The 16,105-nt window shown below is 39.2% G+C and overlaps 2 protein-coding genes across 2 annotated transcripts; one reads left to right on the top strand and one right to left on the bottom strand.

The window, feature by feature from the left end:
- Positions 1–20: 20 nt before the first annotated feature.
- LOC147483709 (F-box/LRR-repeat protein At3g48880-like) lies at positions 21–3,655 on the bottom strand. Its single transcript, XM_086577370.1, has 6 exons — positions 3,414–3,655; positions 2,616–3,082; positions 1,855–2,453; positions 1,324–1,716; positions 599–931; positions 21–446 (listed from the first exon to the last, which is right to left on the bottom strand). Exons 2-3 carry the CDS (start codon positions 3,062–3,064, stop codon positions 1,937–1,939), a joined length of 966 nt encoding a protein of 321 aa, XP_086433496.1. The 5' UTR covers positions 3,065–3,082; positions 3,414–3,655; the 3' UTR covers positions 21–446; positions 599–931; positions 1,324–1,716; positions 1,855–1,936.
- A 3,592-nt stretch (positions 3,656–7,247) lies between these two features.
- Positions 7,248–8,320, top strand: LOC147483708 (uncharacterized). The gene is made up of 2 exons (XM_086579628.1): positions 7,248–7,626; positions 7,863–8,320. The coding sequence occupies exons 1-2, from the start codon at positions 7,248–7,250 to the stop codon at positions 8,318–8,320; spliced, it is 837 nt and encodes a 278-aa protein (XP_086435754.1).
- Positions 8,321–16,105: the final 7,785 nt, after the last annotated feature.

Below are 16,105 nucleotides of genomic sequence, written 5' to 3'. Positions count from 1 at the left end.
GAACATATAAAGATTTCGGGTTAGCTATATATATTTCATTGCTTTCTCAATCAAAATACTAATGCAAACAAAAACTCAAACCAAAATGTGCTTTGTTTCTTCTCTAGACCTTACTTTTCCCCCCTAAAATACATTATTCTTTCCTTAAATCTTCTTTCATACAAAACATAAAAAACCAATTTTAAGGAAAACCATAGAAATGAATCATCAATCTTCTCCATACAGCTCATATTCAAAACTTTAAACAACCAGTCAACAATTCCCCTCATATTTTTTTTACACAAAAAACTCACATACCCAATCCAACAACAAGAGACTAGAACTTTCCTTCCCTATAGAGCTCAAATTCAGAACAAAGATGAACTTTCTTCCTTTACTAAACAGCCCAAGTTCTACAGAACAACCATAAAATAGCTCAACAAACACCATTCTTTAGGAAACAACGTCTGATATACCAAAAATCCAAATTAAGAAACAACACATGGGCTAATATTTTTCCTACTTAAACTATGTTCAGCAAAAAACTCTCGCAAAAATCAGTACAGAAATTAATTTTTTCCTAACTCTATAGTTTAAACAACATTAAATACCACCGTACCTCCATAAACTACAACTCTGACGAAGCTTACACCTTGCTGCAAAACAGAATACACGCACTGAGATAGAGCAATGCTTTCACGAGCCTCCCAGACAGCATTATCAGTGTTCACTAACACTGATGATCAGGTGTTGAAGTCTGCGGCAAGGTTGTTTCTGGTGCGACATGGGGCTTTTTATACCACATAATAGCAGACCATTAGGCCCTCAGCAATCCACCATTTGCAAAATGTGGGATAAATATACGCCCCCAGTACGGGTAATACGGACCTGGGAGTTTGACCAATATGAAGAAAAATGCAACAGAAACCAGATGCCAAGGGAACTCTCCTTCCTGATCATCACATAATGCAAAGTAAACTGTGAGTTTATCGCAATATTATAAATAAATGAAATGCACAAATTCCATCTACACCTTTTTTAATTAAAAATTGGGACAAGTGGCTGTAGGCTTTTACTGACAAGTAGTGGTGGAACAATAGGTTAGTTTCCTCCTAACCAAACCAGTAAGCCAGTAAGGTAACGAAACCAACTTTTTTAACAGTTCATTTTAGTATGGTGAATGATCCCGGAACAATTTACACGTAACGATGCCTCAAATTTATTGAAATGATTTAATATTGGATATCCTAGGTTCGATCACCAAATGGTAAGATATTTACCCTAGCAGCTACCAACCAAATACAGATATATATATTCCCAATCATAAAAAGTATGTTCACAAACCTTGAGTTGTGGATACAGTTCTAGGGTTGCATCCTTGAAAATCCCAGTGACGACAATCCTAATAAGCAGGGGAATGGGTACAAGTCAAATTTTCCTTTCATGTGCACAGTATGACAACTCACTCAATGAGGTAAGTGCAAGTAACGGCACAGACAAGTATTTGGCAACAGCATAGACAGGCCAAGTATGAGTTCAAGGAAGTTCACCAGGGCTTCTGGCCAAGGAAAACTCCTGACTGGCTGAGGTAAGGTTTTCCAAACTTTTTTTATTTCACCCAAGCTATGGACCAAAACTATTCTACTTGGGCCAGCAGAGTCTCCTTCAGTCATAATTATAGCACAAGTTACCATTGGAGTAGTATTCTGAAATGGATACAGCCCCTGACGTCTACACCTGAAAAGGAGATAATAATGTCAAAGCTGAAGACATTGGAAGACATATATTCTCATGATTATTTTTTTAATCAATTTTAAACATTAAGTATTTTCTATTACTATTGCTGACTTATACAGAATAAATTAAGTTGATTACCTTAGCAAAGCAAACATGATACCGACAACGTAACCATAATATTTTTGAAAATCCGGGGTGGGTGGGGGGGGGCTATCCCTAACTAATATGCCCAGCAACATTTAGGACACAACTTCTCTTCACAACGCAGATATGTTTTCCGCCCAGAAACCTTTTCACGAATATCTTCATTCCACTTCTTAGCTTTTATACCCTGACACAAAGGAAGCTGTACTTGGTCAGATTCTCTATGACAAAAACTTGGGAGATATTTTTCACCAACAAAAATGGAGTGCTGGAGATCCAGTGTCACAAGTTTTTTATGGCCATCAAATATCAAGAGTGCACCTATGGTTAAAGATGACCTTTCGAGGGATAAACGCCTTAGTTCAGGAAGACTGTTAACGATAGCAATTGCTTCCTTGGCTCCAAGTTTTCCACGTATGCAGAGATACCTGATATTCTTGCAACAACGGCAAAGTTCACTCGCTAGACTACTGATTTCCAACCGACGAATATCACAAGTGAATCCTTTCAAATTCTTCCAGTAAGATAATGCCTCCCGGTAGAATCCAAGCTGGACTGCATTGTTCACATGTAGATACTCCAAAGAAGGTGTCCTGAAATGTCCATCATACCAATACCTCATATCAGAATATTTGCCTAAATACAACACAAGGTGCTGCTATGAATTGTTGCATGTATGTCTGAATTTTGTGAAAAAGTAAAGCATGTTAATTGATTAATGTAAGAAAAACCAGATCGATCAGTACATGGATTACCTTTCAGCAATGTAATGAATGGCATGGCCCTTGAGTCCAATAAGAGACGGGGTGGTAAGTGTTTTCCATTGAGTTTTGGGATGAGTGTCGATTAAAATTTTAAAAAAGATCAGGTAGAGGTTGCGAAAACATCGAGACATGGTATCAATTTTTTTCAAATCGAGCATCCCTGGAATGGGAAACAGAACATCAAGTACCGATGAACGCCATAATTTACAGACACAAGAGGTACTCACGTAGAGTATGTAGAAGGGAACTTTCCGGAAAATATGACGTAAAAGTTCTGGAGGCAACTCATCCCATCTTCGCTCTCCTCCACCAGGGCTAATCTCAACTAATACGTATGGTCTTCTTTTACGCTTCATATTTCCTACTACATATCGCTTCCTATTTCTCCTTACACCGTGGTTGATTGTAGAGAAAGAAACATCATAAGTTGTGCGACGCATTGAGATGTAGTATCAAACCTGAAGTCCAGAACAGAAGACAAATATCGGCATTAGATAGAAGACAAAGACTATGCTTCGAATCCATAATAACTTAATATGCCAGTATATATCATATTAATACCAACAGGTCAACATTAAACTTATTGAAGTTAATAATAATAATAATAAAAATCACAACTTTGATATATTTTGAGTCCTAACCCCAGATTAAATTAATAATATATTGTATGTTTTACATTACTAAACTGGAACAAGTAAATGGAAACAGAACAATTGCTTGTTTATTTATAATAATATACACAAATGACTAATAGTAAGCCAACATAACAACGGGTAATCAATTGCTCACCGATCTAATGCAGAAGAACCTTTTTTCAAGAAATTTTTAGAAATTAATAAATTAAGAAACGACTCTCGTGTCTCGTTTCTCCATAGCTCAAAATGATTTCTCCTTGAGTCCCTATCCATGAATAGATGACGTGTTATACATATTTTAGTTGTCTAGTGTTTGGTTGGTAACAAACTTGAATACTGTATATAACCCGGTGGATTGCGGGAACACAAAAACGGATATATGGGAATCAAATGCTCTGTTTGGCTGCAGAAGATTTTGTATTGCTTAACACTGATTAGGTGTTCCAGAATTCTGCAGATGTATTACATAAAGATATGGGAATCAGGAAGTTGTTTGGTCCTCAATTATTCTGTCACGGTTTTAACTTGTCCTGTGTTTGGTTGACACTATAATTTACTTATCATGAATAACGTATTAGCAGTAAGTTATTTTTTCTTCATTTTACGTGTATACTTCAAATAAATATGAAATGAAATGCACAGGATAAGAAAAGTCCAAATAAATATAAATCTTAACAAACAAATCAGGCTTTACTTAGTCCCCACTTTCTAAATCAGACTCATAAAAAACTAAAACACCTAATAATCCCAACAGAATATATATTTTCAAAGACCATACAAAATAGATCACCACATTAGTCCCTATGTTATAAATCTCACTTATAAAAACTAAAGCACCTAATGATCCCCAACAAAATACACATTTTCAAAGAACATACATAAAAATAGATCACCACTTTAGTTCTCACATCCTAAATTAGTTTTTCTCAAGATGAAATAGCAACCATTCCCTTGATCATTATGCAATTCCATGCCTCAAATTAAAGTAGATTGTTTTTTATCCATACAACATATTTAAGTTGACAGTTGCCCCACCATGCACAACTCGAGGAAATACTATATATAGCTAGCCTAGAAAGGTACTGAAGTAATACAATCAGATGATATTGTTTTGAAGTATTACAACTACAGGTTGACACATCGCATGCATGTAAGCCTTGTGATTTTAGTGTCGAACAAAAGCCTTCCACCCCCTCAAAGGTTCATTGCTCTATTCCAATATTCTTGTTTCCCTAAGCAAAGTCTGATATGAGAGATACGGCTAATCTTGTTTCCCTAACTAGGAGAGAGAAACTAAAATAACAAAAAAAGAAAAAGAAGCCGAAAGGTTTTTGTTGGAAAGTGGAAGCCCTTGCTCCAGTCGTCTTCTCCAAACTTCCAACTAGTTAGTTGCTCATCGTTTGCAACAGAGCCCAGATAGATGGCAACTAGCTGTTAATGGTTAGGGCTGTCAATGGGCCGGGACAAGCCCGATTGAATCCGAACTGATAAAATAAGGACTTAGGCTAAGTCCAATCCACCAAACCACAATAGTACAGTAGATAGAATTAGCGGGTTAGCGTTTCCAAAATCAATGGGGTTTTTTTATAGCCGCCAATACCAATGGCGTAGGAAGGAATTTAGTTTTTTTTTTACTCTCCACTCTCCAGCCGCCATTCAGGCTATTGATCACCCAGCACAGGTTGGACTTAGGCTACAACAACTTATCAATGAGGCAACTGAAGTCATTCAGGCTATTGATCACCCAGCACAGGTTGATCAAACACCACCTAGACCACCAGACAAGGCCAAGGAGAGGTGGGCAGATATTCAAGAAGATGATACAGAAACTTCACATGCAGGAAAATTTGCTCTACTTACAGAGCTCTGTCCAGTGCAGAACATAACTTCTTCTAAGACAGCCATGTTTAAGAAGAAAAGGAGCAAAAGGTGACTTATCACCCTTTCACAAATAAAAACTTCTTTTGTTACAAAATGAAGTGCTTTTTTTGGAATCTAAGAGGCATTGCAAATGCCAAAACACAAAATAGGCTCTCCAAGCTTATTAAGGAGTGGGATCCGGACTTATTGGGCATTGCTGAACCCAAAATAGACTCCAATGCCATCTCTAAGAGCTACATTCAAATTTGGGGCTATGTGTTACTTTTTTTTGCAATAGTAATAATCAGCAACTGCCAAACATCTGGCTGCTATGGAAGGAAGGGTTTTCTGCTCCTAATCTCATTCATCGCTCTAATCAGCAACTGACTATTGAATGTAATGGCTCTATTGTTACTATGGTACACGCTAGTACTCTATATGTGCAACGAAGATCTTTATGGCGAACCGGCGATCTTAACCCTTTAAACACTCCTTGGGCGATCATGGGAGACTTTAATGCATATTTAAGCCCATCCGAGAAGAAAGGTGGCTTGAGGCCCACCTCCTCGCATCTATGGAGGACTTAGGGAACCGCACGTGAATATGAATCAACTTTTTGAAGCTCCAAGTACTGGTTATATGCTCACTTGGACTAATAATCAGAAGGTTCACAGAAGGGTCAGGGGCAAGATTGATAGAGTTTTTTTTCAACTCTCACTGGTGTGATAGGTATCCTGGATGGAACTACAAAGTACTCAGCAGGCTTTGCTCGGATCACTCTCCTCTGGTAGGGTGGTATGACAGAATTCCAAAACCTACAAATGCTCCATTCAGATTCTTTAACATGTGGACTTCTCACCCTGATTTTTTGGAAGTGGTTAAAGAAAATTGGAAGGTGCCTATTGAGGGACACTCCCTCTTCATTCTATCACAGAAACTCAAAAGACTTAAACAAAAGCTGGCAAGACCGAACAAATATGTCTTTGGTAACCTGGGCACAAAGATCACAGAGGCAACTCACAATCTTGAGGCGCTTCAACATCAGTTTGAGCAAGATGAAAATGAGATGCTAGCTATGGAAATTGCAGAACAGGAACTACAAGTTGAAAATCTCCTACAACAAGAAGCTGACTACTGGAAACAAAGATCCAGAACTAGATGGGATAAAGAAGTGGATAGAAGCACCAAGTATTTTCCGCGCTTAGTAAACATGAGGAAGTCAAAAGCAATGATAAGAGAAATACAAGATGCACATGGTGTCACTTTGAAAGATCAAGAAGATATCAGTAGATTCATAGTCAGCCACTATACAGAAAAGTTCAAAGAGGTGGAGCTAGAATCAGATGTGAACCTTTTGAACTTGATACCAAAGCTAGTCACAGAAGACGAAAATAAAGAGCTCTCGTCTATACCTACATTCGGTGAGATCAAAAGAGCTGTCTTTGGTCTTTGTCCAGATAGTGCACCAGGGCCAGACGGATTTAATGGACACTTCTATCAAGTTTGCTGGAACATAGTTGGTGAGGATGTTTATAGAGCAGTGAGATACTTCTTTTTGAAAAGCAGACTACCAAAAAAGCTACAATGCAAATTTTATTGTCTTGATACCAAAAAGAGAGAAATGCAAACCGGTTTAATGATCGGTACGCACCAATATGCCTCTCAAATTTTGCTTACAAGATTATTACAAAGATCTTGGCTTCTAGGTCGGGCTCCAATAGCTTCAAAAATCATCTCAAAGGCTCAATATGGTTTCATCTCCAATCGAAACTCACATCATGCCATTGGGCTTGCTTCAGAAATGATTAATGAACTTAAAGTCAAGAGACATGGAGGCAATGCAGCTATCAAACTTGACATCTCTCAAGCATTTGATACACTCGATTGGAAATTTCTCTGGTCTGTCATGGAAAGATTTGGCTTCTCTGACATCTGGCTTCATTGGCTTCAAGGAGCTATCACAAACAATTGCATATCAGTCATGATCAATGGAGGGCCAAGAGGCTATTTCACAGCAAGCAGGGGATTATGACAAGGAGATCCACTATCACCTCTCCTCTTTGCCTTTGCAGAAGACTGTCTCAGCAGGGGAATAGAGTACCTAGTCTCCCAAAAGAAAGTCAAAAGAATGGTAACACATACAAACTATTGTAGCCCCTCTCACCTCATGTTTGCCGATGATATTTTTATGTTCTGTAATGCTGATAAAAGATGTCTAAAGTCTCTTCTAGATTTGTTAGACAGGTATCAATGCTCAGCTGGTCAGTACATCAACAAAGACAAGTGCAAAATCTTTCTAAGCCCCATGACCACATGCAGAAGGGAATCTATTGTGTCTTTTCTGGGCATAAAAGAGGGTGGCCTTCCAGAGAAATATCTTGGTGTGCCAATCATCACAGGAAGGTTAACTAAAGCAAACCTAGCCCTTCTGGTCGACAAGATAAGGAAGAAAGCAACTAGTCACCGGGCAAGATGCTTTCATTTCAAGGAAGAGTTGTTCTTGCAAGGCATGTTCTCAATAGCATACCCGTCCACAACTTGGCTATTTACAAATGGCACCTTGATCATTAAGGAGTGTGAGAAAATTATTAGAAACTTCATTTGGTCCGGAAATCCTGCGGAAAAAAGAAATTCATGACTCACCGAGAAAACATGTAAGCCACAGGGAAGAGGGTGGACTTGGGTGAGGGAGACTCAAAGACATTAATCTAGCTATCTTTGATGAAGTTGTCTTGGAGCTTAGAAAATGATAATAATGACTGGGCAATGTATATGAAGGGGAAATATGGTGCAAGAAGTGATGAGTGGACAAAATACAAGACTTCTACTATATGGCCAGGCATCAAATGGGCTCTCAAGGAATCAAAAGTGCATACGACCTGGGTCATCGGTACTGGAGAAGCCATAAACACATGGAAGGAAAACTGGACAAGAGCCGGAACTTTCACTCATATATTTCAGATGACAGATGATTTTTGGGGGCATTGCAGTTCAAGACTTAGTGAATGCATACGCAATGGACAATGGAGTTTCCCTGCTGAAATGATTCAGATTCTGGATGCTGCTGGTGTCAATGTTAATGACTTACAAGCCCCAAATTCCACACAAGATGATGCTAGGATCTGGATGCCATCTACCAATGGCAAATTCTCGGTCTACCGCATGCGAAGCAATCGAGAAAGAAGGCGTAGAAAAAGGTGAAAGGGCATACATTCATTTGGAAGGCCAAGTTGCACCCAAGTACTCAAGCCATTGGGTGGAAAATTTTCGTGGGGGATTATGCATTAATCGATGACATGCTTAAGAAGAGGAATTTTAAAATTGCATCTAGGTGTTGCTGTGCTTGCGGCATGAAGAGACACAGAACACATTCTCTTCAGATGCACTTTCGCACAAGAACAATGGAACTATCTAAAGGAATCATTCAAGTTGCAGTCCGGCATCTACTCGAGGACAGATGTTCTCAATTCTTGTAAGTCCAGGAGCCCACTCACAAAAGACATCCCGTCCGGCCATTTCATTGCTTGCCTTGTACATATTTGGAAGACAAGAAACCGAGTTCTTTATGATGGTGGGAATGTTGAGAAGGGGCAGGTCAGAATACATATCAAAAGGGCTATTCTAAGAGCACATGAGCTCTCTGGTGGCACCATGGACAACACCCCTCTAGAATTGGAAGCACTTCATGCCTTGGGACCGAGGAATAAACCGAGACGAAAGCACCAAGGATTCTTGAGTGTTATTGACCGCTCCATCACCGAATACTTAAAATCAATGCGGATGGTCGGTGCTCGAGGCAATCCCGGTCCAAAGAGGTTGGGGAACACTATTCGTGAAGTACACAGCGGTTGTTGGAGTTTACATTGGGGGAATAGGCTCAGATACAAACTATGTGGCTGAATCAAGAGCTATTGTTGAAGGTATTACGAAGGCGATTGAGATGGGGTTCACGAAAATATGGGTGGAGTCGGACTCCACAAAGAAGAATCAAAGCATTCCAAACCAACTCGGTTACCTTTGGAAAAGTTAGAGCAGATTGGGAAAGGACTAAAGGGAAGGCAAATATAGTTCTAACAAGCACATGGAGGGAGGCAAATTTCGGAGCAGACTTGTGTGTAAAGAAAGGAGCGACCCTAGCAAAAGGCCGTAGCAATGGTGGGAGCATAGACCTAATTTTGTTTATAGGTTAGAGAACCAACACTCTACCTATTTCGATTTATTTCTTAAAAAAATTTAGGAAATGTATGTTGGAGTGGTCTACCCAAGGCCCTCACAAATGTATCTTGTTTTTTCTTTGCTATCTAATACAATTACCCTTTAGCAAAAAAAAAAAAGCTGCCATTCTCAAAGGCGTGTGGCAAAAACAGATTTAAAAAAAAAAATCTACCCGCCACACAATATGCTGGCTTAGATTTTTTCTGCCCACCGTGTACACTTGACGCTATCTCGTTAAAACTGACGCTATAGATAGGTAAACTTATACCGATAGCAAAATATAATTATTGTAAATTTAAGGTAGTTCATCGTAAGGAATAAATTTAAGGAACCTCCGCGACAAACTTATACCGATAGCAAATTTAAGGTAGTTCATAGTAAGGAATAAATTTAAGGAACCTCCGCGACAAACTTATACCGATAGCAAATTTAAGGTAGTTCATCGATATCTGGATGCTTATTGTAACGTGTTATAGCCATCGAGTTTTGAAAGATCTCATACATGTACCTTAGACTTCCAATGAACGATGATGGCAAAATAAACCGCTGACCAACCTGATCAGGATCCATACCCTCAGCTATATCTGTCAAACTCAAAGTTAGAAGCACATCCTTATGGTTACATTTCGAGATTCATTTTATACTTTGAAACCCATCATTAGTTTCATCCAAAAAAAAATGACAATGCCTTGTTACTGTTTTCTGGGTTTGAGTGCGTCGTCCAGTTCATGTAACGGTCTTTGCAAACTGTCCTTGAGCTGGGGCGGGGATGAGACATGTTCGTAAATACGTGGATGTATATATCACATGATCACATCAAAGAAATTTTACATATTTTGTCGTGTTGGGCAAGTCTGACTAAGATGCAAGTTATCCTAGCCCACTGACGTTGGTTTTTATTTGTTAGTAGAGGACTACTAGGCTTGCACAATTATCTCATCTGAGCGAATTGTTTTAACTTTGTCTCATGTTAGAGAAGTCGGAGCTTAGAAGAAAGTCTAAGACCACTAATGTTTGTGTGTATTTGTTGATAGGGGACAACTAGACCCACACACTATCATGTCTTGTATGATGAAATTGGCTTTTCACCTGGTGATCTTCAGGAACTAGTGCATTCTCTGTCCTATGTGTAAGTATATTTTCAGAAAATCTTATTTTCCCAGTGTTTATGTTGATTTGGAACCATAATGGGAGTTTTTCTGATGTGCAGTTACCAACGGAGCACTACTGCTATTTCAATTGGTAAGTCTTGTCTATTCTCTTAATGCGCAGTGCTCATGCTTGTGTTGGACAAATTTACTGAAATATGTTTCTTTCTTATATTGGAACTCTATCGTTTTTCCGTTTGACAACTGTGGTCATCTTGATGCATTTTTGGCAAGAAAATTCAATTTTATTGTGATATTTGTGGTTTTGAAGTGGTTATCTGGCACATGATTTGGGTAGGAGTCTAGATTCACTGTGTGGTTCCTAGTTTTTCTGTTTTCTTTGATCTTAGTCCCGACTCTGATTGCGTTCTAGTCTTCTCTGTTTATCTTTATTTAAATTTTTGCAACTTTGGATCTTTTATTAACATTTACATGTGAAGACTGGATCACTGATAGCATGACCATTAACATTTACTTATTTGATACTCTTTTTAAGCACCATAGTGCAGCTTGGAAAAATACGTACTGATACCTGTATCTACAATTTTTAAAGAGCTTGTCATTTGTTCTTTGAACAGATGACAAGTTGACAACTTGGCTGTAATACTTTTACCGACACCAGCTGCTTGTGAATTAAAATTGCATCCAAGCTAGTTATTTTACTATCAATGGATGAAGAATGGGAATGTTTTACTTCATAGATACAAATTCCGTCGGAAAGCCTGAAATTTTGATGAAATGTTTTGGTTTTTATTTTTTAAGCTTACTTTCAACCAAGTACCTGAAAAGTGTTAAATTTTCTGATTTTGTGAGTTCTGAAATTCTTGTTTCAAATCCCGCTTTAGTGTCATAATGTTTAGAATTCTACCTTAGTCTCATAGTGTTTGAAATTCTATTTTTTGTTTAATGCAGTTGCCCCAGTTTGCTACGCTCATCTGGCTGCTGCTCAGGTTTCACAGTTTATGAAGTTTGATGAGATGTCTGAAGCATCTTCAGGTCGTGGTGGCCTGACATCTGCGGGGACTATTCCTGTGCCTGAACTCCCCAAACTTCATGAGAACGTTAGCAGTTCGATGTTCTTCTGTGGAGATGGGGATTGGTGTAAATGCTGTCTGTTTTTGTTGGGGGATCTGCAAGTCTTTTGGAAAAAGTTGTTTGTATATGGTTTCCAATTGAGACGCGTCCTCTTCAGGTGGAAGACCTGAGCACTGAATTTTTAGTTTTGGTAGTTAGATTTTGATGGATGTTGCTGTAGACTTGGGGCGGTCACTGCCTAATTTTAGTTGGTTCAGCAGTGCATCTCTTTTGTTCGTTCTCAAACTAAGTTTAAGGGAAAGAGGGAAAGAAAATTTCCGTGATAATATTTTGTTGTTTTTACTGACTAACTTCAAAATTATTGTTCTTCCTCAGTGATGCCTGTCTTCCATTTCTTGATATTTCTCCATGTGTACCTTTTCTTTCACCGTTCTGAGAGATTCTCATTGTTGGCTCTGCATGGCAATGTTAGGTGTTGTAGTTTTTCAAAATTAACTGCAACGGTTTAATGCAGACCTCCTGACCCCTGAGGCAGGCTTTTTGTTTGTGGCGCCATGGCTCCATCGAAGAGATCAATCAGATTCCTCATGTTTACGAGTGATGTCATACATCCATCTCTCTATAGTCTACACATGAGGGATATCCGACTGAGGGTTATGTTATACATCTCTCCACACCTGAGGGGTCGTTTGCAAACTTGCTTATAAGAAAAAGAGAGCAATAATCTGTCGTTTGGTTGGTGAACTGGAACTCCTGGAATATGTTTTTTCTCCTCTTTCATTTTCACATTTCATAGGAATTAAACTATTATATTGTCCCATCGGAAACAATTAATTAAATATAATTATCTGCACAAAAGCCATAGAGTTGCGAATCCATTCGCGTCCGTTCCCTGTCACAGTTTAAGTGTGCTAGGCTTCACAATACAGCAAGAGAAAACATAAATTCACAGGCAAGATTGCATCCACTTGAACCAGAAAACCAACTCAATGTTAACACCAAGTTCGGATCAAAAGAAAGTTATTCAACTCTATACAATCCTTTCTGTTCAATGCGAAGTGGATCTCTTACATTAGTGCTCTCTTCCTCTTTTGAGCAGCGTAGAGTGAATCCCAGAGCATAGACTTCTAGAAATGTCTATACTTGGGCCTTGGGAGCAGAGGCAAACTCAAGTCCCTCAACAGATATAATGAAGGACGATTTGCCTGCTTCTCTGAGATATTGGACATCTCCATTCATCAGTTTCAACAATTTCCGGCAGACTAGCAGACTGATTCCATCTTCTGACGTGTCACTGTCACTTTCAAACATTTCACTGAGCAACTCTTCTGCTATCCCACCACCTGAATGCGTTAATCTGAAAGAGAGGAAAAAGATAAATTTCAAGGGAACCAAAAAGCATGACGCTACAATGCAAGAACATATTGCCTGCCCCCACACGTCGAACTTAAATGTACTCCATAAAAAAACACAAAAGAAACGATTCACAATGTAGCATCACTTTTATACTAAATCTAAACCATTTTTTCAACAACAGGAAACATGATTTCATATATGACCATATCCACAGGATTGTCACTTGTTTTATTTATTTACTTGTATAGTGGCAGAACTCATCCTTTCCTCAAAACCAAGGTGGGTAATTTTTGAACAAATGTTCTCTTTAACAGAGGTAAGTAACTGTGGTTTTACACTTTTACTTATCTGCTGAACATGTTTAATTTTGGTCGTTAAATATTAATTTCTAAAAGTAACAAGTTTATCTCTGTTTCCGAAGGTTCTAATTCAAATATCAGGCAAGATGAGAGCTTTTCCATTCTTTGTTCATCAGGTACTAATTTCTCGTCTTTTTGAGTTTTTAATACTTTGGGTTTGAACCAATTTACTTAATTTTGATCATTCTTTGTCGATTTCATTATTTGGGGTTCAGTATTTTAAGTTTTTGAAGGTGCATGTTGCCATTAATTGCTGTTATTGCTTCTTAATATGTGCTTGATCTGCTCAAGGTAACAACTAATGTAGTGTTTTAAGTGTAACAGTTTTTGACATTAGGCTTTTAGCTCTTGGGTTGGTTGAATTACTTTAAATTATTATGTAAAAGACTGTATCTTTATAGCTTCATATATGGTCCTTTCATGTTTAGTTTCTAGTGGAAAAGGTAGGTAATTTTGGTTCTTTTTATGGTTGGCAGTCATATGGTTATTGTTGTGAATAATTAACTGCGGAAACAACGTTACCCACACCAAACGGATCAATCCTACACAAAGATTGATCTTTCTCAATAGACAAGACTTCAACACCCTCCAAGCAATATCCCAACCCTTCTCAATATCAAATAACAAGCATATGAAATAAAACAATCAATGTAAAAGAAGAACAAACCACAAGACGAGATATATCGGGTGGTTGACGAATTTGCCTTACTTCCACACCTGCGAGTTCCAAGCTTTACTAGATGTCCCGAGATGGCCGATTACAAGTCTCTCTCAATTCACTCACAAAAAGAATGAACACTCAACTCACAAAGAATTGTTCTCTTGTAATCACTCTCTTTTCTTGGTTTTGGAAAAGTTAAGTTTTCCAAAGGACGATTTTGTTTTATACCAAAACCAAAATTTCATGCGATTCTTGTAAGCGAAGCCCACGGAGAAAAAGCTGGCCTTGGCGCCATTATATTAAAGCCATGGCGCCGGTCGCCACTTTCTTTGAAGGCGGTCGCCTCTAAATCATGGAGTCATGAAGCGAAGTCGCGCCTCTGGCCCTGTGAGGTGGCGCCTCGATCGTGAGAAAACGAAAATTTCTCTACATTCTCCACCTCGGTGAGGTTTTAACACATAAAACCGGGCGAACACATCCAAAGAAGATCACATCCGGTAAGTACACCTCCGGCCAAGGAAGACTTCGCGATCATCTGCCCGGCCCCCTTGTGCCCGCCTACGGGGCTCTTTTCAAACATGTAGGATTTGGAGCAAGTCCAAACGGTGTTGGAACTTAACTCCGGTGACAACTTTCATGATATCGGCGGGGTTGTCATGGGTGTCTACTTTCTCAAGTGCTACATCACCATCCTCAACGACATCCCGGTATAAAGTAATATCGGACATCGATATGCTTGGTCCGACCATGATGAACTTGGTTCTTCGCCAAATGAATAGCACTCGACTATCACAATACACAACAACACCGCTTACGCTTTCAATACCCAAATCATCTAGAAGACCTCGAAGCCATAGTGCCTCTTTCATCGCCTGCCCTTACCGCCATATACTCGCCTCGAGTGATAGATAGAAGCAACGTAGCACATAGCATAGACCTCCAACTAACCGTGCACCATGCATCATAAACACATAACCGGTGAGTCGATCGTCGTCTATCTAGATCACTGCATAATCGGAATCCACAACCACCGACATAACAAGTGCCTCCACCATAAGCTAATCCCACATCCAAAGTACCGCTTCAAGTACCTTAGTACCCATTTCATCGCCTCCCCAATCTTTTTCCGGATTTTGCATATACACCTCCACAACAACTAACGCGTGAAATGTGCGGGCGCAGTACACACCATAGCATACATCAAACTACCCACGGCACTTGCATAAGAACATTAGCCATATGCTTTTGTTCCTCCACCAACTAGGAGAGAACTTAGTCGAAAAGCCTAAAATGCCCAACTAAAAGGAGTAGAAACCGACTTTGCATTCTCCATACCAAATCGAGAAATTACTTTTCGAATGTATTTCTTCGAGATACAACTATCCGTCGCTTCTTCCTATCTCTGTCAATCTCCATGCCCGATATCTTCTTGGCTCCACCTAAGTCTTTCATCTCAAACTTCGAGCTAAGTTGAGATTTCAACTTGTCTATCTCCACCATGCTTTTGGAAGCAATAAGCATGTCATCCACATAAAGCGGAGATAGATGAAGTCATTACCACGAAGCCTTCTAAAGTAGACACAAATGATCATACTTACCGCCGGTGTACTCATGTTTGCATCATGAATGTGTCAAAGCGCTTGTACCATTGCACAGGCGATTGCTTTAACCCGTCATGATGACCGATTCAATTTGCATACATAATCTTCTTTCAAGAAGCGACAAACCCTTCGGGTTGTCTCATATAGATCTCTTCTTCCAAGTCCCCATGCAAGAAAGCGGTTTTCCACATCAAGTTGCTCTAACTCCAAGTTGAAGTGAGCAATTAGACTCAATAACACCGCGAATGGACGTATGTTTGACCACCGGGGAAAATACCTCATTGTAGTCGACTCCTTCCTTCTGTGAAAAACCCTTTGCTACCACTCTTGCCTTGTACCCAGTACTGTCGGACTCAGGAAGGACCTCTTTCTTTCTGAACACCCATTTACTGCCGATAGTCCTTTTGCCCTTTGGCAATAAAACTAGGTCCCATGTGTGATTTTTATCAAGAGATTCCATCTCGCTTGCATAGCTACCAACCAATCTCTGTAATGAGCATCTCTAACAGCTTCCTTGAAGCTATCTGGCTCATCATCTTCGATATTCAGTGCATATGCCACTAAATCCACCTGACCATAGTGTTTCACCGGCTTCTCATGCCCATACTTGT

This window comes from Coptis chinensis, chromosome 8, assembly GCF_015680905.1.
Source record: "Coptis chinensis isolate HL-2020 chromosome 8, ASM1568090v1, whole genome shotgun sequence".
Lineage (NCBI taxonomy): Eukaryota > Viridiplantae > Streptophyta > Magnoliopsida > Ranunculales > Ranunculaceae > Coptis > Coptis chinensis.
The sequence above is the reverse complement of the archived record's forward strand: the minus strand, read 5'-3'. Positions and strand labels throughout refer to the sequence as shown.

Excerpts from the sequence above, each read along its gene's own strand:
- LOC147483709 (XM_086577370.1), bottom strand. The coding sequence starts at position 3,064 with ATGCGTCGCACAACTTATGATGTTTCTTTCTCTACAATCAACCACGGT. Across the intron at positions 2,454-2,615 it reads ATTCATTACATTGCTGAAAG|GACACCTTCTTTGGAGTATC; the intron begins GTAATCCATGTA and ends TGGACATTTCAG.
- LOC147483708 (XM_086579628.1), top strand. The coding sequence starts at position 7,248 with ATGGTAACACATACAAACTATTGTAGCCCCTCTCACCTCATGTTTGCC. Across the intron at positions 7,627-7,862 it reads GGAAGAGTTGTTCTTGCAAG|AAAATGATAATAATGACTGG; the intron begins GCATGTTCTCAA and ends CTTGGAGCTTAG.